General features: G+C 42.7%; 2 protein-coding genes across 3 annotated transcripts; both read right to left on the reverse strand.

Moving 5' to 3' along the window:
- Positions 1-351: 351 nt before the first annotated feature.
- LOC310991319 (uncharacterized protein) lies at positions 352-11,069 on the reverse strand. 2 transcript variants are annotated; one of them, XR_014595612.1, is made up of 8 exons: positions 10,978-11,069; positions 10,237-10,278; positions 7,673-7,729; positions 6,694-7,311; positions 6,521-6,583; positions 3,944-5,080; positions 1,825-3,575; positions 352-1,280 (listed from the first exon to the last, which is right to left on the reverse strand). XR_014595612.1 is itself a non-coding variant. In XM_083978975.1 (7 exons), the coding sequence occupies exons 2-7, from the start codon at positions 10,253-10,255 to the stop codon at positions 1,903-1,905; spliced, it is 3,567 nt and encodes a 1,188-aa protein (XP_083835101.1). In that variant the 5' UTR covers positions 10,256-10,278; positions 10,978-11,069; the 3' UTR covers positions 352-1,902. The 2 variants fall into 2 exon arrangements, 1 of the variants encoding a protein (XP_083835101.1); XM_083978975.1 differs by having other exon boundaries at positions 352-3,575.
- Positions 11,070-13,200: 2,131 nt separating this feature from the next.
- Positions 13,201-15,235, reverse strand: LOC310991817 (GTPase IMAP family member 4-like; the record flags this gene model as incomplete). Its single annotated transcript, XM_083979748.1, has 2 exons — positions 13,201-13,754; positions 15,226-15,235. 2 exons carry the CDS (start codon positions 15,233-15,235, stop codon positions 13,201-13,203), a joined length of 564 nt encoding a protein of 187 aa, XP_083835874.1.
- Positions 15,236-25,675: the final 10,440 nt, after the last annotated feature.

The raw sequence follows: 25,675 nt of genomic DNA on the forward strand, positions 1-25,675 counted from the left end.
TGTCCGCGACGACGCAGCCACACACACACACCGTGGAGCTGTGCGCCACAGACCATGCACAAAACACAAGCACGCTGCACCGAATGCGCGTCGCTTTGGGTAATGAGCGCACATGACGAACGTCTACAGTAAAAGTCTAGTCTAGTGTTTGAGAGTGCAAAAGATGATACATCTGAACGCCCCCCATGCGGCCCGTCTTCGCTTTAGACAGATAGGAAAACCCTGACATGTAGATATGTAATATATCCGATTCCTGATCGGGATGTAACATCCGATTCCGATCGAGTCTGAAACCACGTGATCGACCCCGATTTCCGATCACGTGATCGGATCGGGACATCCCTAAAAAATACCAAGGCCACATATGGAGCAGGTTGTGACAGTGACAGGACAGTGGTGTTCGATTCCCATTAGAAACCAGCTGTTTATGTTGGTGCTGTAACCATGGCAACAAATATTATCTAATTTTATGGAAGAACTCATCGGTAGGCCTACTCATCTTTTCCTGAACCCAACCAAGTTATGACTGTTTTTTGACAATCGTGATGGATGTGACGAGGGTAGGTGCACCATTGCTGGTATAGTAGTCCATGTGTTTATTGTAACCATGACAACCATCATACATATATTGATACCTGTTCACAGATCACAGCCACTGGACTTTCTACTGACTGCTGACATTAGATCACTGGGAATCACCAGAGGTCCCATGGTAAGACATGCATGAACATACTGTCATCCTTTACAAATTAACTTTGTAGAACTGTTATTTATGTCCAAAAAGGAAGTGTCTGTTTGTAAAGTCAAAGATCTCAGTCTGTTCATCCAACTTAAATCATATGTAGGAGTCTTGCAGACTTCAGACAGACTCACCAACACAATTAGAAAATGTATTCTAATATGTAACATGTGGTGGTATAATAATAATAGCATACATTTTATTTGTAGTGCACTTTACATTTAAACAACCTCAAAGTGTTACAGAGCGAAATTATTGAAAAAGTTAACAGATTTCCATTGTGCAGAACTTGGTTCTGGGGGCTTGAAGGGGGTTTGTGGTTGCGGAACGGAGGATGCGTGACGAGGGCTGGGGGGTGAGGAGTTCCTTGAGGTATTGGGGGGCATGGCCATAGACGCACTGATGGGTGAGGAGGGAGACCTTGTACTCAATTCTGAGTGGAACAGGGAGCCAGTGGAGAGATTTGAGGATGGGGGTGATGTGATCGTATCTGTGCACCCTTGTCAGGTTCCTGGCAGTGCTGTTCTGGATGTACTGCAGACTCTGGATGCTCCTGCCAGTCGAGATGAGAAGTGCAATACAGTAATCCAGCCTGGAGGAGACAAAGGCGTGGACGAGCTTCTCTGCATCAGCCAGGGTAAGAGTTGGACGCAGTTTGGTGATGTTCCTGAGGATGTCTTACAGAGACGGTATGTCTGACTGACCACAAGGAGTTGGGACAAGCTTGTTAAAGGGATATTCCAGCCTAAGTTTATCCCATGATCTAACACGCCGTTTGCCGACCACAAACTCCTCTAGTTGTAGCAGCTTCAGCACAAACAGTCAGAAAGAAAAACACTGCTGTCTATGGAGCCACGAGCCAACCACCATCAAAAAAGCCACTCATAGTCACAAATGATGCTCAGATCAGCACCAAACTTCATCAACAGTACAAACAGGGTCCCAGCAGCCCATAATACCAGACATCAAACACCTGATAGCTTTGACTGGTTTCTATTGAAAAGAGACGAAAACACAACTCACCCACTCTCCTCCAGCTGCTCCCTTTAAAGAGCAGAGACTGGGTGAGTGGTTGCAACAACAACAACAACCAATAAAAGCCAGGCAAATACTGAAGAGAATTAAACAACTGTAAAAAGGTGCTGCACTTGTGTGACAACTAGTTAAGAAAAGAAGTCCTTGACAGAAATCCACCAATTTGGTTTTTCATCCAAAACTTTCTGTATCAAATCACTCAGTTGTTTTTCATGTCTTTTCTGCAGATATTCCATTTCCTTCTCATCTGTCTCCACTTCCAGTTCCTTCTCCTGTTTATCCAGTAAACTGATGATCTTGCTCAGGTTTCTTTTATTTTGTGAAATTTTCTTCACTAACTCTCTGATTTCTTGCTGATATTTTTCTCTCTGTTGTTTTTCATTGTGGGCTGAAAGTGACTTCAACAGGTCATATTTCCTATCTTTGTCTTTCATTTGTTCCTTGTGTGATTCCTTCTCAGCTGCCAGTTCTTTGGTGTATTTGTCTTTGAACTCATTGAACTCTTCAGCTTTCTTTCTGGCCTCCTCCTCATACGTCTTCTTCAGAGTCTCCAGCTTTGTTTTATAGTTTTTCTCTATTTCTTTTCGCTCTTTTGTTTCCTGTTCTCTTCTGAGCAGGTCATCCTCTTTTATTTTCCTCTTATATTTTTCTCTTTCCTGTTCATATTTTTCTTGAAGTTGTTGAAATCTTTTTTGTTCTTCTTGTCGTCTCTGTTCATCTTCTTGTTTTTGTTTTTCCTTCCACTCTTTTTGTTCCTTCTCCCAGTCATCTTGCTGTTTTCTCAGCTCCTCTCTACTCTGCTCTAGCTTTCTGTCCACACTTTTCTTTTCATCTTTTTCCACCTGAATCTGTTTGTCCAATTGTTCAAGTTGTGTTTTCAGATCTTGACGATGTTTTTCTTCAGCTATTATCTTCTTCCTGTCTTCTTCCTCTCTCTCTTCTTGCACTTTTCGTTTCTCTTCCCATTCTCTGTTTATCTTCTCCTCCATTTTCTTGAGTTCTTTGTTTTTCTGTTTTCTCTCTCGTTCAATTTCTGCTTTTTGTTCTTCGATTCTTCTTTTCATGTCCTCTTTTTCTTTCTCATGTTTTCTTTCTAGTTCTTCCTTCTCTCTTTTCATCTCTTCCTCCTTTTCCTTCAGGATCTTCTTCATTTCTTTCTGTATTGCTGCTTCAGCCTCTTGCAGCATCTCATTAGTGAAGCAGTTGCTTCCATTTCTCTCTGCCATGGTGTCGATCTTCTTTATCAACTCTTTGACTTGTGAGTGATTTTGTTTGTCACGGTTGTTAAACACATGGTATCTTCTTCCACAGTCAGAGATCAGCTTCTTAAAGAATTCATCACATTTATTTTCAATATACTCATCAATGGACCGCTCATCATCTTCCAGGTCATCTCCTCTTGTGAAAAGAATGATGGTGAACTTATCAGAATTTTTCCCAAATCCTTTCTTGATGAGTGTCAGTGTCTCCTTCTCCTCTGGTGTGAATCTTCCGATCTGAATCACCATCAGGAAGACATGTGGTCCTGGAGCCAGAAGATTGATACATTTCACCATCTCTTCATTAACCTCTTCATGGGACAAGGTCGTGTCAAACAGACCAGGAGTGTCGACCACAACAACAGGACGACCGTCCACTTCACCCTGAGCTTTCTGACAAAACTTGGTGACTGATGTTTGACTTGATTCAGCTTTAAACTCTTTTCTTCCCAGTATGGTGTTTCCTGAAGAGCTCTTTCCACAGCCCGTCTTTCCTAATAACACAATCCTGAGACAGTCTGGACTCGGAGTTTCTTCATCACCTGTGAAAGGAAAACAGGTGGAGTTACCTCACGTTACATTGTTCCAGCATTTTAATGCTAAATAAACTCAGATTTTTAATGTGATGTCATACAGTATCTTCATACAGTAGATACCTATATTTTATCCTGCTTTTATATTGCACACTATGCTGGCCTTGTACTGTACTTTCTCCTCTGTTTTTTGTTTATTGTCCTGTTATTGTACTGTACTGTGTTTGCACTGTGCCTGGGTGAGCAAGACACCTGAATTTCCCTACAGGGATTAATAAAGTATTCTTCGATTTGATTGATCCGGTTGATAGTAAATGAAAACAGAAATAATATGAACATTTGAATTATTATTATTATTTTTAATGTACAGTACTTACAGCTGCCCTTGTTTTGTGTCTTCAGCTCTTTGAGCTCATGCTGTAGTTTCATGATCTTTTTTATCTGTGCATGTGCAAATGTTTCTCTTGTGTAGCAGGATGATTCGTTCCTTTCTTTCGTTACAGTGTCCAACAGCTCAGGGATCTGCTGCTTGTCCTTGATGTTGACAACAACAGATCTTCCTCCACAGCTCTGACAGAGCTCCTGGATGTCCTTGGTTTCTTTTACAAAGTTAACAACAGCTGGAGCTTTAGGATCTGACTCCACAGTGAACATGATAATGGTGAAGTCATTGACTCTACAGCTGAATGTGTTCTGGATGGTCTTTAACTCTCCTTTATCTTCATCAGTGAGGGGACCCACAGGTAGGACCAGGATGAAGCCATGGACGCCCTCAGGATCACAGAGGGAGATACACCTGAGTGATTCCTCCATCACTTCCTCCTGAGGTTTTCCATACAAGGCAGGAAGCTCCACCAGGGAAACCTGACGTCCACACACCTCTCCCTGATGTTTAACACACTCCGATGAGTTGGAGACTGAATGAAGCTCTGTCTGACCTAAAATGGCCTCAGCTGCTGAAGTCTTCCCTGCTCCTCTCCTCCCACACAGAACCAGGTTTAGAGCTGGTTTCATTTGGTCACTTTCATTTGATGTTTCTTCAATCTTCTTCATCAAGGATTCATAGTTGTCTTCTGACATCCTGTAGTGTCTTCTTCTACAGTTTTGAAGGAGTTCATTAAGAGTGACAGTCATTTCAGTAATCTCATGTGTTAGGACGACCATTGAATGTTTAAAAGCATCTTGACCAAACAAACTCAGGATGAACTTCAGAGTTTTTCTGTTCTTCTCGGTGAACTCAGAAGGCTTCACCAACAGCAGCAGAACATTTGGTCCAGGAGAACAAAGAGTCACACACTTCTTCATCTCCTCTATCAGTGCTTCCACAGTCAGACTGAACATGTCTGGAGTTTTCACCAATGTTACTGGGTTTCCTCTCCACTCTCCATGGGAGGCTACACATTGTCTGGATGGTGACTTTTTTTCATGAAAAACTTGGTCCCTGATGATGAAGTTCCCAAGTTTTGTCTTTTTGTCTTCACTTTTCCCCAGCAGCACAATCCTGAGACCAGACGCTGAAACAAAACAGAGACAAATATAGATTCAGTGCACAGACAGGCAATCTACAGTATCACCCCGCAAGACAGCACAAATGGTATGATCTTAAGGATGTAAGTGTAGCCGATGTCATATCTGGCCCTCTGCGTTGTGTTTGTCACGGCCTGTCCTAGGTGGGGTTCGAACCCTAATTTCCTGCACGGCAGACAAAGATGCTAACCACTTCGCCGAGAGGTTGACAACTGCTTAGCAAGTTGGTTAGCACGTCCTTTATGGGTGGAGTGAGTGCACATCCGTTACACAAGGAGTGCAGACCCAGATACAGATTCAGGCAGGTTAAGTGTAGTGAAGGAAAAGGACAATAGGACAACAATAGAGACCAAACATCAGGGAGAACAGAACATTCAAACAGACACATCAGTTGCACAGGCAGAAAGCCTGCTGAAGTTGAAGGACATCATCAAGAACCAATGCTTGGGGCGGCAGGGACTCAGCTCCACCCACTTCCAACAGTGGGGGAAAGCAGATCCTAGGCAGAGGAGAGACATGATCCAAGCCGAGGTCCAGCAGCTCGAGGGGGAAGCTAGAAGGGCCAGGGCTGTGGAACTTGGATCATAAGGAGCCCGGAGGAATTGGGACCTGCCTAAGCGGAAGATCACCTGGCCTGAACTCTGGAGACTGGAGCCTTTCCGCATCTCTTTCCTGCTCCATTCAGTGTATGACACTATTCCAATACCAACAAACCTGCACTGGTGGGGAATGAGGGAGGACCCACTGTGCAGGCTATGTGGAGAAAGAGGAACAATAGCGCACATCCTGGCTGGGTGCAAGACTGCTCTTAGCCAGTACTGCTGGCGCCACGATAAGGTCCTCAGAGCACTGGCCAACATCTTGGAGCAGGAGAGATGGAAAAAACGTCAAGTCCATGCAAGACTGACACCATTTATTCAGTTCATTAGGGAGGGGGAAAGACCATCATCTTCCAAGAAGACCAAGAAAGAAGATCATCCTGATCGAACTGACGGTCCCTTGGGAAGATGGATGTGTTGAGGCCTCAGAGAGAAAAGCCACAAAGTACCAGGACCTGGTCCAACAATGCAGGAACAAAAGATGGCAGGCCTGCAAATATAGACTGGTAAAATGTAGTGAACAAAAAGGTTTGTTTTTTTTTTACCATGGAGAACACAAAAGGGGGTCTTCAAGAGTGCAACAGAAAAGAACAAAATAGCAACAAAAAGGGTCAACGGGCCTCAGTCCTGGACAAGCACCAGTCTTCATACAGTATGTATGAACATACAGCATATTCATGTGAGGGTTCAGAGCAGTAAGATATAAGCCTCACTGCTGTTCATGTTGTAAATCATATTTTACTGCTTTTCAATTTAAAAGATTGTGGGATGACACTGAATCATTATTAGCAAAAAAAAAAGATTTGCATTGATGATGACTGTACTTACTGGACACAATGTTTTTCCCCAAGTGTGAGAGTTGTTCAGTCTTTTGTGGACCTGCAGTCAGGCCTGTGAATAGATGACAGCATTGATTTGTAGCTCTGTGTTCTAAATCAATAAAAACAGTATGTGTGTTAGAGGGAGATATTTTGTTTTCTTTTTGGAATTGTTTCACTTACCAGCAGCTTCAACAGCACTCATAATAATGTTTGTTTCTTTTTGTTTCGGCCTTAGTTTATGATCTGGTGGAGTAGTTGCTGCATCGTCAAATCTTTCATGGCAAACATGTGCAATTTGACCCAGTCGTGTTAACAGCTCTGTACGGTTCAGGTTCTCCTGCTTCAAGTATCTGTTTCTACAGATGCTGATCATGTGTTTTAATGCTGGATGGTTCATGTAGTTTTCACCTGAACTCTCCTCTCTGGATGTTGATATCAGTATCAGTGAACGATCAAATGATTGATCACTGAAGTTTTTAAGGATCAATTGTAAACATGTTGTGTGTTCCTCAGTGAAGTCTTGAGGCTGTAGAACCAGCAGGAACACATGAGGTCCAGGATCAGAGAGACTCACACAGTCCTTTATAAACTCTGTTAGTTTGTCTTCAGAGATGTTTGGAAGCAGCAGATCTGGACTGTTGATGAGGACTATTTGTTTCTCCTTCCACTGTCCACTTTCTCTCTGACCACAGTCTGGTTCTTCTTTAGTGTTGAACTTGGTCTCTCCCAGTATGAAGTTCCCCACTGAACTCCTCTCAGACCAGCTGTTCCCCAGCAGAACAACCCTCAGCTCTGACACTGAGGAGAAAAACAATCAGCAAGAATATGTTCAGTGTTGTGTCTATTAATGTATTTGTTATGGCTCAGACTTTGTCTTCTTTATCATCATCTCATTTGATAAAAAATAATTTAACATGCATTTTAATGCATTCGAATTATATAAATTTCATTCAGTAAATTCCAAAATGAACAGGTGTCCTTTTGCAGCTAGCATTGTTGTGTTCTCTTTAAAATGGAGGATACTAAAACAATCATTCAGCAGTTAAACACAACAGCATCAGTGAAGCAGAGTGTGATATTATTTTAGTTTCTACACTATAGATGGTAAAGTAATTTAACAATCAGAGCAGATGCTGTAAGAGGAGTTGAACAAACTCACTGGAAGGTAGCAGAAAGTCATAGCTCGAGCTGCGCTTCATGGGCTGGTGATCTGTGACTGTAAAACAGACAGAGGTACAAAGTCACTCATAAAGACAATGAATAAATGTGCAGATGAGGTAACTGTAAAGAGGTGGAGACATCAACGAAAGGGACTAACTGCTGAATTTACACACAAAAATGTATAGATATGGGGTTTATGTAGGTCCAAAACATATCTACTAAACAACTTGAACAATGTAAATAAAGGCTAACGTTGTCAGTAAAAAATAATGGCACCAATAAATATTTCCATGACTGAATGAGGAAAACATTGGGGAGATATACACTTTGAGATACACTTACATACATGGATGATCATTTATGCTTACTGAACTATGTAGTATATTATCCACCTAAACTCTTTTCTTTATTGTCTTGTATTATCTTATGTTCTTCTTTGTGTATTTACTAGAGTAAAGAAATGTGTAGACTAATGCCCTGCTTCACAGGTCTTATATTTAGCACAGAAAGAATCTGTCTTGTCAGGTGTCCTGAGACATGTGTTTCTTGTCTATTACCCTTCTTTGGAGGGTCATAGTTTCTGGGGATACACTATCTATTCTTAAGTTAGCTTGGTCAAGAGGTTAAATGTCAGAAAGCTAAGGATAAATTCTGTTTTTAGATCCTGTCTTTGTCTGACCATCCTGGTCAGTTATGTCCTTCTGTGGGAGAAGGTGGAGTTTTAGAAAACATATATATAAGGTTTGAGGTTTCAGGCCAAGAGAGAGTCATCTAAATTCTTGGCACCAGAGATGCTCCACGATTCGGCATTTTTGTACACTGTTCTTCTTCTTGTAATAAACTCTTTTTGAATGCAAGAAAAGACGTGTCGGCGGTGATCCCTTCTCTTCATCAACACATCAATATACCATAACTACTTTCAATAAAGACCACATGATAAAAAAAAGCGGCGTCGCCCTCCTGCCTGGCCCCCGGCCCGACCCCCAGACTTGGCCTCTGGGCCTCCCCCCCAGAATCCCTACACCCCTCGGCTCGCCCCCCTGGCCGCCCTCCAGAGCCCCGTTCCCCTGCTCTACCCGTCATGTCCCCTGGCCTTGCCCCTAGTTCCCTCCTTCGGACCCCCTCCGCCCACCCTGGTCAGTGTCATTGGGGCTGTCTGGAAGCCAGCCCTTGGGGGGGGGGGGGGTACTGTCATGGTCTGTCAGCCTGTTCCAATATGCACACTCGATCACACTTACACACTTGGGCACTTGGCGTGTGTGTTCATGGGCTTAGTGTGAGTGCGTAAGTGTGTCCCGTTTCTCCAACGACCGAAAGTGCAGCTCGCTTGATTTGCACTTTATCCACACTTAAGGTAAGACCGAAATGTGATTTCAATAAAATCCAGCAGCGCTATTAAAACTGTTGCTGTGCTGTGTGTGTGTGTGTGTGTGTGTGTGTGTGTGTGTGTGTGTGTCGTAGTTGTGCTAGTGCACGTCAATTTTGTCCCGATTGCTTTTAAATATCCCCCCACATGCTTGGCCACTTAATCCATGCTTGCACACTATATGCAAATACAGTATACGTTCCGCCGGCAAAACATCACCAAGTGTGTGCGTAACCAAGCGCACTGAGCCAAGTGTGGAGGAATGGGACAGGCCATCCGTCTGTGTCTGGTCTTGGTGTCTGTTTCTTTGTGTTGAGTTGCTTCCTGTTTTATTTTGAAGTTCCTGTCTTGTCTTCCTGTGTTCTCCCTCCTGTTTGACTACCTCATGTGTCTCACCCATAGATATTATAAGAACTAGATGACTCACCCGCAGCTGTTTCCCAAAGACACGGCGTAGCCAGTACGGCGGCCATCTTGGGACGGGCAACTCTCTCCCTCAGAGCATTGAGCCTCTGCTGCATGTTCTGCTATAATGACCACAACTTGCTCAGTTTTTGTCCGATTTCAAAACGGTTTGATTTTTATGAACGTTTATGCAGTTATGATGCAGCATATTTAGAATCACGGATAATTTTAATAATGTATTTTTTTTTTTGTAAAAGTAACATTCTAGTGACATTATGCAAATAGTTAAAGTAATAGCTACATATTGATTTATTTTACACAGAGTTATGAATCGTTTTTTTAGTGCAGATGACTGGATCACCTATCTACTGCACTGTAACTGCAGCCAGAGTCAGAGCAAGTTGCCCGTCCTCATATGGCCGACTGTGAGCTACGCCTGCGTGTAGTCAGATCCACCCCCTTGGTCTCACCTGTGTCTAACTGCACCACCTGTGTCTCGTTTCCTCGTGTATATAACCTCTGTGTTTCCTTTGTCTCTTGTTGGTTCATTCGTCATCGTCACCGTGCTGTCCTGTTCCATGTGTTGTTCCACGTTGCCTGTGAGTCATTGGTTTTCTATTTTCGGGTTGTACTTTTTTCCTTTGAAACTTTGATGTCGACCTTTTAGTTGATACTTTGTGTTTTTTCCTTCGTTTGGACTTTGGATTCCTGTGTTTTACGTTTGGTTTTTTAAAATAAAATCCCCAACCCTGACAATTATTTGAAGATATCATGTTTGAGCTTGAACTCACCAGATACTTTATCTTCCATGATGTTGCTTGTGAACTGGAGATCTGGGGGAATAAAAACAGAACATGATCTTGTTATTAATAATTCTACTTCAGTGTGACATGAACTGGATTAATAACTGAAGTCAAACCAACAGGAGAACACTGATGTTGATGTTGTTGACACTACAGTGTAGCTACTGTAACTTATCTGTCTGTTTTCCTTCTTGTTTAATAAATGTTTGTCAACATCAGATGTTCTTTTCTCACTCTCTCCATATGTTCAGTTAGTTAATATATTATAATGCCAGTACAACGTCTGGCCTTAGAGGGAATCTTCTTTATTGATGCCACACATTGTATGAAGTTGTTGTGGTTTTCTTACAAATAAACAAAATGAGACATGACACAAGTAGTATTTTAGAGAAACAGAGTCACGTGGACTGGTAAGTTAAACATATATGCAATAGAAATACAGAGATTGCCCTCTGCAGTCAGAAGCAGTACTCTGTAGTGGTCGCATGAGGGCGCTGCAGACCACAGCATTACAATGTAGAACATGTTGACCACTGCAGCTGTTATTAAATATCAAAACCACCGGTGGTATGCAGCACACATTCACAACAGTATCATATTGGGAACACATTTAACCAGTGTGTTGGAATATATTTAACATAAACAAACATTGGCTCCTAGAACATTAATCACGAACATGAACAGTCTCACATTTGTAAGAATAAGTATGATACACAAAGTCAAACCTACTTTACACGCACGGACACAGGCTGGGGACTCGTTCTCCGTTGACCTTTAACAGAACCGTCCACGGTGCGCAGTTCGACCAACATGCGCTACTCGATTATTAGGGGGGGGCTGCTCGGGATTCCCCCCTCCCTCCTGCTGCACACGGTTCACATGGTCACTGATGTCTGTTCACAACTTTATATTCATGAATCCGATAATAAAATGTGACATGAACATATTTGTTTTAAAAGACAACAGACGTTACATTTTGTAATGTTTATTTTTCTGTTTATTTACAGTCTTACAAAAAGTATAATGAGAAGAATTCTGTGAAATAAAACTGAGGAAAAGAACGACAAAAGACCAAACCATCCTCAACAAGACTTCCAGAGTGACTCCATTATTGTTAACTATCTGTCTAGCTGTAGCTGACATATAGCGAGGGCAGAATAAGGAGGGTTTTTGAATTATTACAGAACAAAAAAGAATTTACATCCTGTGATTTACAGAAAATCTGTAATGTGCTTTGATGGCTCACCATGTAGAGAGTTTACCACCAAGACTCAGCTCCTGCAGAGGCCCAGGTTTCAATCTGACCGGTTGCTGTTTGCAACAGTATGTGTAATCCCTCCTCTTTCCTGTCTCTCTCAACCTGTTAGAATGTAAAAAACCTCAAAAAACAAGAATATACTATTTCACGTCATGTGATCCGATGTGGGAAAAGGATCACTCGTCCTGAACAGTATCTTTTGTTCATCTGTCACTTAAAGCAGAAGTAAGTGATATATTTGTGTTAATATAAGTCTTAAATAGTTATATCTTCCGACAGCAATCACTTACATCAGGGGTCTCAAACTCAAATGAGCTGAGGGCCACTGCTGGCACTGTCATCTCAGTGGAGGGCCACTAAAGTTTTCAAGACGAATATAAAAAAAAATCACAAATATTTCTGAAAACGGGGTTTATTTTCAAATATTGTACGATAATTAGTGCTGGCAAACGATTAAAATTTGTAATCCTTTAATTTCCTGAGTTAATCACATAGTATTTTTCTTTTTTGCTTGAAATACCAGCAAGATGAATGGAAAGCATATCCAGATCTGGACGTTTCTTATGCTTTCCATGTATTATCAGCTGTCAGAGAGAGAGCAGCCTCGTTTGGTGACAAGAAGAACAAGTTCTCTAGTGTAGGAACATGAGGAGAAAAAACATATGCAAGTTTTCTGCATATCATAAGTTTCCCCCCCCCCTCCCACACGCACGCACACACACACCACCCCCCTCCCTCCCTCCCTCCCTCACCAGGCTGAATGAACGGGAGATTGGGAGGAGGGGGGGGGGGGGGGGGGGGGGGGACTCGCTGGTCGAAGCGGCAGCTCTACGTCGCGCACAACCACAACAACGGCAACAACAGCAACATGTTGCAGTGGATTATCACTGTTTGTGTATGAGACACCGGGACCACGGAGCAGAGCGACTCCTCACAGTGCAAATGCACGATGGTCGGTGTGATCGACGTGCAGAGCGCAGCAGGACGACTCCTCAGTCCATGAGTTTCATGTCTGGCCAGATCATGTGAATCCAGCTGCAGAAATATACGGGGGACGGGAGCGTCGCGGTAACCGTAGTAACTCACACACACAGACATGCACACACAGCCTACCTGTGGTCACGTCTGGAGAAGGCAGCTTCTCTGTTTCCCCAAACTACGAGCGGCCCGAGGTTAGCGCATTAATTGCGCATTAAAAAAAAATAGGGCCGTTAAAAGCATTTTGCATTAAGGCATTAACTTTGACAGCCTTTCCTACTTTTCACGTCAAGACGCGGGCCAGATGAAGGGGGGCCGCGGGCCGGATGTGGCCCCCGGGCCGGGAGTTTGAGACCCCTGACTTACATAGAGTGTTTGGTCTGAAACACAGGTCAGTCAGTCACTCTGCTCTGCTCTGAGCCGAGGAGAAAACATTTATCGTATCCTACAGTTTTTATCCAATGAGGAGAGAGAACGGCATGCAGGGCTGTGTGTGCAGCCAAGGAACGCCGTGAATGTGGCGACGTAGGGACGAGGACTGTTATGGTGCGTTCAAGGAAACTCGTGTTTTTCCGACCTGTGAAGTGGTACCAGTTCGATCTGGTACGAGTGGGTTGCCTGGAACGCTACAAAGTCGTAAGTTGTGACTTGAAGCTGTAATTTACGATTTCAAAAGCCTGCCTGGAACGCAGCATTAGCGAAAACGACCGGACCACTTACTTCTGCTTTAAGTCCAGATGTTTTCCGTCATTCTCTTTCACAATTTGGCCCAGCCGTGTTAACAGCTCTCGAGATTCAAGTCCCTTCCTCCACAAGTGTCTGTAGCGACATCTGCCGATCATGTCCTTTAAGGGTGGATGCTGCCTGAACTCCTCCATGAAGCCTGGCTTCTCCTCTCTGGGTGTCGATATCAGAACCAGTGAGTGATCAAATGATCGATCACTGAAGCGCATGACCCTGCAGAGCCTCTGTCTCTGGTCTTCAGTGAAGTCTTCAGGCTGTAGAACCAGCAGCAACACATGAGGTCCAGGACCAGAGAGTCTCACACAGTCCTTTATAAACTCTCTCAGCTTGTGGTCGGGGATGTTTGGATCCAGCAGATCTGGAGTGTTGATGACGACTATAGCTTTCTGATCCCACTGTCCTCTGGCTCTCAGACAACGATCTGGTTCTTCCTCAGCATTGAACTCCGTCTCTTTCAGTATCAAGTTCCCCACTGAACTCCTCTCAGACCAGCTGTTCCCCAGCAGAACAACCTTCAGCTCAGACACTGAAGAAAAAATCATAGAATTAAAGAACAGTATTAGTTTAGGTTTCGGGTGAGCAGCAGCAGGTGGTTGGGGAGCCGATTGATAAACCATAACAGCCGCAGAGGATCAATGAGCAAGTCGGTAAACTGTGCACTCTTCACATGGTAGCTCAGCAGAGTGATGGTTAAGAGGGAACAAAAAGTCACAAGAAACGATTAAGAGCGATTTAAGATTTAGACTGAGAAGCGGCGACATACTATGCCAGCGTCCTCTCAAACCGGAAGTGAAGAAGAAATAAACCCCGACAAGATGTATGGAACCCCGATGTGAAGTGGAGGGGTTTCATACATCCTGAAGCTCTGCTTATTACACGGCTTACGAGTTAAAGCCCCGGTACGGAGCTTTTAACTGGATACGCAAAAGTCTTTCTGTTGATGTGTGTCTGTTTACCTACAACAACAAATGAGCCCATCAGTGTGAAGATACGCTATTTCTAAGCAGTCTAATTCTATACCTCTGAAAGGCAAGGTCGGGTCGGACCACTGACGAAACGATACGAATAGATCGAATAGATGAATTACTACGCACGCTGCAGATAGCTGCTGAAAAAGAAAACGTTTTCAAAGCGAGTCCCGTCTTCTTTCTGACATTTCCAAAACAAATTTACACGCACCGGCCAGAAAAACGTCGTCACGACAGTGGGAAATGCAGTCTTCATTCCGGCAAAACACCACCGCTTTCGTCCACAGGGGCCGCCAAAATCAACACTAAATGAAAAGTCTGTACAGGGGCTTTAAATAATTAATTTAAAATATAATATTGATCAAAATACGACTTTTATTGATTTATGAATTGCATCATTTAGCGCATCTGCAAGTCCGGTCACTTCTCCGCTGTTTTGCTCACCCTCCTCCCAGTCCTGTGCATTTGTTTTCAACAAAGCCTTTGATAATCAATCAGTGGATCGATTAATTATTTTATAATTTTTTCAATGTGTGTATTTGTGTAGTCTTATCTGTCATAAACAAGAGATTACGGTTTTGTCGCAGACTCGCGTTGCCACCAAGAGGAGAGCTGTGACACCGGGTTACAGAAATAACAGACCGTTGAATGCAGTGATTGACCAATCAGAGTGCAGCATCAACTGAGCCTTGTAATAATTAGTTTTACTCACTGTCGGGTGGCAGGCCATCAAGACTGTTCCTGCTCGTCCAGTATGTTACTGTAGAAAAGAAGAAAACATTCATTCATTTAACCTCCAGAATTCAGTGTTTAGTTTGCTGTCATATTGTCACATAGAGGGAGGAGTCATGGTGGTGGTCATAGTCATAGTCATAGAAAATTTATTGCCATGTCAACCAGTGACAAGGAATTTGTCTTGGTTTGCTCTCCAGTACATACAACACGACACGACCCCACATGAAAAACACATGCGGGGGACAGAATAAATTACAAAATACAATACAATTTACAAATGACAGGGAACAGTACCCAGCGACATCGTGTACACAGTATGGTGCAAAGTGCAATAGTGAAGTCAATGTGAGTTCATGAGTCTGATGGCTTGGAGATAGGTGCTGTCTCTGAAGCGTGATGTTTTACTTTTGATGCTTCTGTATCTCCTGCCTGATGGGAGGAGATTAAAGAGATGATGTGCCGGATGAGAGTGGTCTGCTATGATCTTGTTAGCCTTTCTGACGAGTCTGGTTGAGTAAAGTGATGTGAGTGTAGGCAGGTTACTACAGCCGATGGTTCTAGAGGCTCGACGCACTACTTTCTCCAGCCGCGCCTTGTCCTGTGAGGTTGTGTGACCATACCAGACAAGCATTGAGAAAGTAAGTATGCTCTCTATAGTAGACCTGTAGAAATGGGTCATGGCTGGTCGGCTGACCCTGAATTTTTTGAGCTGCCGCAGGAAGTAGAGTCGCTGATGGCACTTACTAATTACGAGACTGGTGTTGAGCTCCCATGATAGGGATTGATGGATGGTAGTTCCAAGGAACTTAAAAGAGGTTACCCGCTCAACCACCTCTCCATTGATAAGGAGGGGAAGAAGAGGGGTGGCCCTCTTTCTGAAGTCAACAACCAACTCTTTAGTTTTAGTTTTTTAGTTTTTTTTGGTGGTATGTCAGCAGGTAAAATCAGCTGGTGAATGAATGAATGAACTGAGAGGGTGAGGGGGGAAGGTCTGACTTACTGCTGACCACTTGATATTGATATAACTGATAATACAATGAGACAATCAGATGTTTTTAGGAGCGATCAAAAAAGAAATCGTTAGTCCAGTAAATCCAGCTGCCCGGGATTGTATTGATGTGGTTTAATTCATAAAAACAAGCAAGAAGCTGGAACAGCTGAATATTTTTCATTCAAAATGAAGATATAATAATTAGCTGTGGCCAGTGTCATGGTACTTGCTATTAGACAACTACATTTAAAATATTGTTGTTAAAAACCGTCTGAGAGTCTGTGAGTCGATTGTAGACAGACGACTGATTTAAGGGTTTTTATGTGATTCCTGATCTTCACTTGTTCAAGTTTCTGACTCAGTAAAGTCTGGTGAGTTGATCTATTAACAGTTTGTTCATTGTTCCTGTAGAAAATCAGCAAGTCATTCATTCATTCATTCACTCACTCATCTGAACTCTATGGTGAGACTTAAGTTTCAGACATCCCATGACTGTTGGTGTCCACAACCTGCACCAACACTTTGATGAGAAGATTTATGAAGCAGGACAGGTTGACTTACCTTCAGTTCCCCCTGTGGAGACAGAGAAAATTGAGTCATTCACATGTTTTCTGGAACAAACCTGATCATTAATGAAGCAGGACACTTGAATTATTGAGACAGACAGTTGTCATGGAAACTCAACACCTCAACTAGATCTGACACTGAAATAAAATGTGATGTTGTATCTACTACACAACACTGTGCTACAGGTTCAAATACATCAAGACATTTATGAAGCAGCTCAGTTTGACTTGTGTATTGAGGGAGGAGGAGATGGAGCTGCAGAGAAACGGAAAACAGACATTGATTTGTTAAGTTTTTCAGTAATAAATCTGATATTTCCAACTGTTGGACTGTATCTGGTCTCCATGGTGAATGGTGACTGTGAGTAACAGGCTGAAATTCACAGGTCTGACTTGTTGCAGGTAGAGATGTGAGCTGTTGTCATGGTTTTCTTTTTCTTTTGTACTTTAATGTATTATAATACACTGTTGCTAATTTATTTTACTGTTTATTTCTATTTTCTTTATGTTAATTTTATTTAGTTGGCAGAGAGTGATGATGTCTGGAGCTGCAGTCACTAATGTTGGTTTTAATCAACCATGAAAATACTCAAGTGTTTAGACGACCTGAGGAACAGACTGTGTTTAAGGATGATGTGGTTTAATTCATAAAAACAAGCAAGAAGCTGGAACAGCTGAATATTTGTCATTCAACATGAAAATAAAATAATTAGCTGTGAACAGTGTCATGTTACTTGCTATTAGACAATATACATTTAAAATATTGTTGTTTAGACAGACGCTGATTTAGGGGTTTTTATGTGATTCCTGATCTTCACTTGTTCAAGTTTCTGACTCAGTAAAGTCTGGTGAGTTGATCTATTAACAGTTTGTTCATTGTTCCTGTAGAAAATCAGCAAGTCATTCATTCATTCATTAATTCACTCACTCATCTGAACTCTATGGTGAGACTTAAGTTTCAGACATCCCATGGCAGTTGGTGTCCACAACCTGCACCAATGTAACGGATGTGCACTCACTCCACCCATAAAAGACGTGCTAACCAACCTGCCAAGTGGTTGTCAACCTCTTGGCGAAGAGGTTAGCATCGTCGCCTCCGGTGCGGGAGGTCGTGGGATCGAGCGTAGAGGGCCAGATCGACATCGGCTACACCAACACTTTGATGAGAAGATTTATGAAGCAGGACAGTTTGACTTACTTGTTTTAGATGTCACTGTGGAGACAGAGAAAACTGAGTCATTCACATGTTCACAAACCTGATCATTAAAGCAGAAGTAAGTGATATATTTGTGTTAATATAAGTCTTAAATAGTTATATCTTCCGACAGCAATCACTTACATAGAGTGTTTGGTCTGAAACACGGGTCTGTCAGTCCCTCTGCTCTGCTCTGAGCCGAAGAGAAAACATTTCTCGTATCCTACAGTTTTTATCCAATGAGGAGAGAGAACGGCATGCAGGGCTGTGTGTGCAGCCAAGGGACGCCGTGAATGTGGCGACGTAGGGACGAGGACTGTTATGGTGCGTTCAAGGAAACTCGTATTTTTCCGACCGTGAAGTTGTACCAGTTCGATCTGGTACGAGTTCACGGGTCAGAAGTTACGAGTGGCCGTTATAGTGACTTTCACCGGTAAAACAGGTCGGAAAAACACGAGTGGGTTGCCTGGAACGCTACAAAGTCGTAAGTTGTGACTTGAAGCTGTAATTTACGATTTCAAAAGCCTGCCTGGAACGCAGCATTAGCGAAAACGACCGGACCACTTACTTCTGCTTTAATGAAGCAGGACACTTGAATTATTGAGACAGACAGTCGTCATGGGAACTCAACACCTTAACTATATCTGACACTGAAATAAAATGTGATGTTGTATCTACTACACAACACTGTGATTCTACAGGTTCAAATACATGAAGATATTTATGAAGCAGCTCAGTTTGACTTGTGTATTGAGGGAGGAGGAGATGGAGCTGCAGAGAAACAGAAAACAGACGTTGATTCATTAAGTTTTTCAGTAATAAATCTGATATTTCCAACTGTTGGACTGTATCTGGTCTCCATCATGGTGAATGGTGACTGTGAGTAACAGGCTGAAATTCACAGGTCTGACTTGTTGCAGGTAGAGATGTGAGCTGTTGTCATGGTTTTCTTTTTCTTTTGTACTTTAAAGGGACAACGCAGAGTTTCTATTTGGTTATAAAAAAGTCTCTGTTACGTCCCAGCCTAGGGGAACTGGATGCGCAACATGACCTGAGCCCCCTCGCTCCTCCCATCCCCAAGGAAAGTGGCCAAGAGCAGGGTTTTCAATTTAAACAGTAGCCTTTATTTGCTCAGAGATGAGAACACTGCCCAAAACAACAAACAAAACTCAGTTCTCCCTAATCGGTCCTACTCAAAACAAAGAAAACCAAAATACAGGTATCTAACCTAACTCAGATGCAAAACAGGAGAAAATGGGTTAAAGTAAAGGGCTTCTCATTCCTACGGGCTACTTTAATACAAGGTTTAACAAAAGGTTGCAAAGACACTAGTTCACACATCAGGCCTTGGTTGGGGATGAGGGAGGGAGAGAGAGCGAAGGCCGGAACCAGGCAGCATAAATAGTCCCCATCCACCAATCAGCAGCAATCCTCTTCGGCCATGTGGTCCTGCAGCACACACCTGCACACACACACACTCTTCCACACACACACACTGATTGCATAGAGGGAGACAGAGAGACACAGGCACCACATACACACACACACACACACACACACACACACACACACACACAGCATAACACTAATACACATAGGGCTGTAACAGTCTCATATTAATGTGGATGAATCTCCGTTACCCACACTTGTTAATGGACCCATTTTCGATAAATATATCGTTATTTTGTTATTATTAGTGGTGGTAGAAATGCTGGGAGAGCCGACCAGCGTTTCCTTACTTTCGGTTTCGTGGCGAGTCATGAGAATAACGCAGCTGAATCACCGTTTATGGTGGGAACTACGACTGTATGTGATCGTCTTCCAACCTCTGACTTTAATTCTTGATGAATGAAAACATGAGTCTGTCTTGCGCCGGTCAAAGAATTTCACGGTGCGGAGGCTCATAAATGTAGTATGAAAACGCTTCGCTTTTCCAAAACTCCTCGTTGTCCCTTTAATGTATTATAATACACTGTTGCTCATTTATTTTACTGTTTTATTTATAATGTTCATTTTATTTTATTTAGTTAGAAGAGAGTGATGATGTCTGGAGCTGCAGTCACTAATGTTGGTTTCAATCAATCATGAAAATACTCAAATGTTTAGACGACCTGAGGAACAGACTGGGCTCTATTTTCGTAAACTACAGTAGCTCTGCCCTGTGCTTCGCCTTCGCCTCGCCAACGGGGCGTATTCAGGAACAGTTTGCAATTTTTGTTCATTGCAAGGCGAAGCGCAGCGGGACGCAATCCCGCCTTCTTCCCTCCCACCGGCACAAGTGGCATAGAGGGCGGAGAGAAGGCGTGGAGTGGGTTTAACACAGTCCGTTCTTCACCAATCAAATGAGCTCCTCTCCTCGCCTTTAAATCCGCCGCGGGCGAAGCGCAAGTTTGATTTCACCGTGGAAGAGGGAGGCAGCAGTGAGACGGGAGGAAACTGATGTTCTGGTCCGGTCCAATCTCGCAGTGTCCGAATATATGGTCGCGCGAACAGACCGGGTCCATGGCACTGGTCCAACCTCCCATTAGTCCGACCTCCCATTGGTCCGACAATCGGAGTAATGAGAGTTCGAACTAATGGGAGGTCCTCATTAGTTCGAACTGGACTAGTTATTAGTCAAACTCTCCATTCTTACCGTTCACTATGCATTTATATCATTATTCATATAGGCTCCACCTGTCAATAAGACACACGTGGAAGAAGAGGTGCAGTTTATTGTGTTTCACCAACGAGGAGCTGTCATTACGCACAACTTTTACGCACCGCTGCGCGCTCATTAGTGTCCGTAATTAAACCTTGACACTCATATCAAATCAAACTTACATTACAGACAGGTGGATTGGGTTCTCTCTCTCTCTCCCACTCCGAACAGACAGACGGACGCAATCAGAAAGGAAACGGAGGCTGCGCATTGACCCTTTTTTCCTTTCTGGGATCAAACGGATCATGTGCAAAACAAGCACTTCATATTAATAACATATAACGCTCATTATGCTTCCAGCCTGTCTAGCCTCTACCTGGTGTTTTTACTAAACTTAACCAACTCCTTTCTTCATTGCCTGAACCTAACCAAAGCCAAATTTACTTTTTTTTTCTCTCAGTCTGCTGTCAGCAGCAGCGGCGGCTGCAGCAGGCTCGTGCCCGTGAAGTGAGCTCAAGCCGGCCAGGTTCAGCCGTGCTCGAGCGGAGGGGGGGAGAAAAAAAAGTGCATTTCTTTTACTCTGTACTCTGGGAGGGGGGGCTTTGATTATCAGTTTACACCATAGACTGTAAAAAGAATGGACGTAGCGTCCGTGACGTCACCCATTGGTTTTGGGGAGTCGTTTTTGTGACTCCAATATGGCGGCCTGAACAGCGCCATGTTGGATTGGCCGGCCGAGAACCGCCGAGAACCCGCCCACTGGCCTCGAAGCAGCTGTCCACGGAGCTGCTCGGGCCTGTCACTCAACATTTCCGCGCCCTAATTGGCCAGGGTTTTAACCTAATAACAGTAAAACGGTAGAGTTTAAAAAAAATTCACCCCCCTCAGAGTGTGTGCGGGGGTAGAAACTATCGATTGAGAAAAAAAAACGTTCTGACACCAGGCTTTTAACATGTTTACTGAGGATGTAAAATCGGCGATTTTAACATGGGGGTCTATGGGGAATGCTCCCTTCTGACACCAGCCCCCAGAGGAAGCCGGGGGGATTGCAGTTTTTTGAACGCGGAAGTGAGCTTCACTTCTCAGATCCACAACTGCCCCCTTGGTTTACACATCTTGATCAGCATTTATGATGGTTGTGCGCGATCTGACATGATCTGGCTCCTGGAGAGAGAGAGAGAGAACGCTGCATGCTCCTATCAATGGAAGAGCTTGTCACAAAGTAGCGATGACAGTTCGAACTAACGGGACCACCCATTGGTTCGACCTCCTATTGGTCCGACTTGTAGTTGATTTTGTCGGAGTAACGGGAGGTCGAACCAATGGGAGGTCGGACCAATGGGCAGTTCCCAACAGACCTCACGGGCTGATGATGCAAAAGTAGTCTGGGAGGGAGGAGGTTATGATGTTATCCAGGTTTGCTCTGACATATTGAGAGCTGTTGCCCAGTAAAAAAAAAAAAACACACACACACACACACACACACCCCTTTTCCATTAATAAAGACACTCATATTTAGTAACCTATATTTAAACCCGTGTGCACAGATCACAACATAAACAAACAGCTGTGCGTAAAGGAGGCATCACGGAGCGTCTCTCTTTTTCTTTTTTCTTTAGAATTTACCTGAGAGGGGAGATGTGAATATCTGCTCACTATCTGATGCCAGGCTGACTGTGGTTTGCTGTGAGAGATGATAGTGTATTTGTATTCAGTTTTTCGTTATGGTCGCGTGACGATGCGGCCGTTCGCCCGCTAAATAATTATAGCGGATCATCTCAACATGCAGTCATTCATCCTCCCAGTCCTGCTCTTGGGACATCCACGGCTTCTTTTTTGTTCCAGTCCCTCCCTGGTTTCATCTGTGTTAATTCAGTCAGGCTGAGTTTCCATTACACATGCCGACAGCCTTTGATCTGTCAGCAGTGTGACGGGACAATCGATAAAGATATAGGTGTATGTGCTGATTCAGATAGTTACAATAAATAAGGGTTATTGTGATTATTAATTACATTTAAATGTGCCTGGAACTGTGGAAATCTGCCTGTGAGTTCTTGGTGACGTGTGCGCACTGCGAGCTGGGCAGTCAAATGACCACTGCGCTGGCTGCGCTTCGCCTTGCGCTGAGATTAGACCAGGTTGGAGCTGGCGAGCTTTCGGCGCACTCTCCGCGCGGCCTTTTGATTGTAGACAGACGACTGATTTATGGGTTTTTATGTGATTCCTGATCTTCACTTGTTCAAGTTTCTGACTCAGTAAAGTCTGGTGAGTTGATCTATTAACAGTTTGTTCATTGTTCCTGTAGAAAATCAGCAAGTCATTCATTCAGTCATTCATTCATTCACCCACTCATCTACTCTGCTCTGTCTGGGTCACATGGAGCTGATCTTAAATAATTCATTCACAGAAAATAACTCATTGGACAGGAGTGTGTTGTGACTGCATGGACCTGGTCTGGTAACCAGGAAACATCCCATCACAGAGTGACTAGAGCTGTGATTGGACAGTCATCAGATCATCAGATTGGTTCATCATCTCACTGATCTTCTGACCTGGTACCAGCTCTGCGGAGCTCACTGATCACTGATTGGTCCAAGAGTCAGAAATACACACAGGGAAGTTGGTTTCTACACTTCTACGCTAAACTTGTTTTATTTATTCACACACACAGAGGCGTAGGCGTGTCCAGGTACCAACTCTACAGAGCTCACAGATTTTAACTTTTTAACTAAAGACAGATGTCCAAACTAAACTGAATTTATCATTTTATCGATTCCTATAAAATTTTATGTTGTAAAAGTTATTTTCTAATTATTTTTATGGCATTCCTGACTCTATACCACCTCTGCAAACTGAAACACCAAAAAATGATCAGTTGAATACTTACCAGAAAACTACATGTTCCTCTTTTCCACATTGTTGTCATTTGTTGAAGTATTGTCTGTGTCTACAGTAACTCCTCTGTGCTAATGACACCTTAAAATCATGTTATTTATTTACAAATAGTATGTTTCCACATGAACTCACCAGATGATTCAGCTCCCATGATGTTTGTGAGATGGAGATCTGGGGGAATAAAAACAAAACATGAACTGATTCTGCTTCAGTGTGACATGAACTGGATCAATAACTGAAGTAAAAGCAGGAGCCACTGAACTGATGTTGTCACTGCAGTGACTTATTACTGTAAATAATTCTGTGGTAGCCTAGATGTGTTTAGTGTTGGACTTTATTTGGTCTCCATCATGACAAGGAAACAGTTTCTGAGCTGTTCCCTCACACTGCCCCCTCTGATGATGAGAAAACACTCACAGCTCTCACTTGAGATGTCACGACTCATGCTCCATCTGCTTTAATTCACTTTAATTACCTACATTAGTGATTTATTTATTTTCCTTCTTGTTTTATATTTAATTAATGTTTGTCAACATCAGATGCTTCTTTTCTTTCCCTCACAGGTTTGATGTTGTTACTGCACCGCCACGAGCAGCCTCTCGGGGAAGATCTGAACAAAACGGACTTTACTGGGACAAAACAAACAAGACACATTTAGGATGGAGCTCGTGCACGTATACAACGTGTCATTTATAAAATCGCCGATGACGGTTGTGTTGTTTGTCCAAGTCGCGTAAGTATGTGTAAGCAGGAGATATTTCTCGAAATGATGCCATGTTGACGGATTTAAAACAAAACAAAACAATGTGTCGTGTTGAGTCGTTGATCAGCTGTGCGCGTCCCCGTGATGGGCGTATTCCACATCCAGCTGGAGCTTCAGTGTCCACCTCGACCACTGTTTTCAGATCAGTTCATAAAACCATAGCCTAAACAACCTACAGTATTTTCCATGCCAGGAAGATGCTTGAAGTAGCTAAGATTTCAGACACCCCTGTGTGTCACTGACTGGCTCACAGTCACAAGTTACTGTAGGCTAGATCTCGGAAAACGTGTCGTTTAAAAAAAAAAAAAAAAAAAGAGACGATGATGAACGTTGTGTTGTTTTTTTAAGTCGCAGAAATCATCTCAGTAACGGTGTCTGTTATCTCAGATCAGACTGTGCGCCTATTCCTCAGACCAACACATCCTGTTACAGCTGTAACATGTTTTACTGTGAAGCGTCACTCTGTCTACACTGACTGTTTTCAGATCGGTTCATAAAAATTAATTATCTGGATGGAGGAAACAGGACGATCTGCGTTTTGTTTTAAATCTAGTAATGCATTACATTATTGTCTCCATATCAACATTTTCTTTAAGGCAATACATCTTTATTTACACAGCACATTTCATACCATGACAACTCATGAAGACAAAGACATTTAAAAACAACAGCATAAATCAGCATTAAAAAAAACAAGGGTTATGGTGATTTTCTTTTATCCTTGATCTGGTTTTAGTGGAGTTCACTCACCGGAACTTGCTGCTGCAGGACTCTGTGGCGAAGTGAAAGTAAAATCTTTCAGTGGGATAAAATGCTGCTATATGGAGGGCGGAAGATGCCAATACAATGACAATGACTCAGTAAATAAAATTGAAAAAACAAAACATTAAATGCATAAAAATGTACGGAAGCATATTGAATTCACTTGAATAATAGCCTAATAATAAAACAAAACGTTTTTTTCTGAGTAATTTATTTTTCCTCTTTTTATGACCAGTCTTTTTTCTTGTTTTTCTATATCTTTCTTCCTGTTTTTTGAAGTGATTTTTTCTGTTTTTCGTTGTGACTATTTTTCTAGTTTACCCACCTAAAAGCAGTACACCCACTACAAAAAATGAGACTACACCAGCCTAGTTACACACAGGGTATGATACTCTTGTTATGTTTTAGACTTTGCCTGTTGCTCACTGTAGCAGGGAAGGAATAGACATTTTCCTATGTATTTAATACATGCACACTGAGGATCCTACATGAAACGTCCATGCACATACAGTAGGCCCATATGTTGAATAAAACAATTTAAAATTGAAAACGTTTTTGCACCTGCTTACTGGTAAAGTTATAGGCTACCCTATGTTGCAAAGCCCCAATCTGGATTTTATTGACTTAAAAAAAAATAAAAGTAATCATAATAATAACAATAATACCTCCCATTAATAATAAAATCCCAGTCTAAGATGGTGAGTTTAGTTTGCTGTACTATCAGAGTCATGTTATTGTTTATGAATAACCAGTGAACACTTTCATCACAAAAGGAAACTACACAGATCAATTTTGTTGGTGATTTGAGGGAGCGTATGTGACGGGGTCAGTTTTAGTGTTGTATGTTTTGATTCTTTGTTTTCTTGCTCTGATTTAAGTTTATAGAGCATGTTAAGTTTTGGTGTTTTGTTATATTGCATGTTGTGTTATT

This window comes from Trachurus trachurus (assembly GCF_905171665.1).
Source record: "Trachurus trachurus genome assembly, chromosome: 9".
Classification (NCBI taxonomy): domain Eukaryota; kingdom Metazoa; phylum Chordata; class Actinopteri; order Carangiformes; family Carangidae; genus Trachurus; species Trachurus trachurus.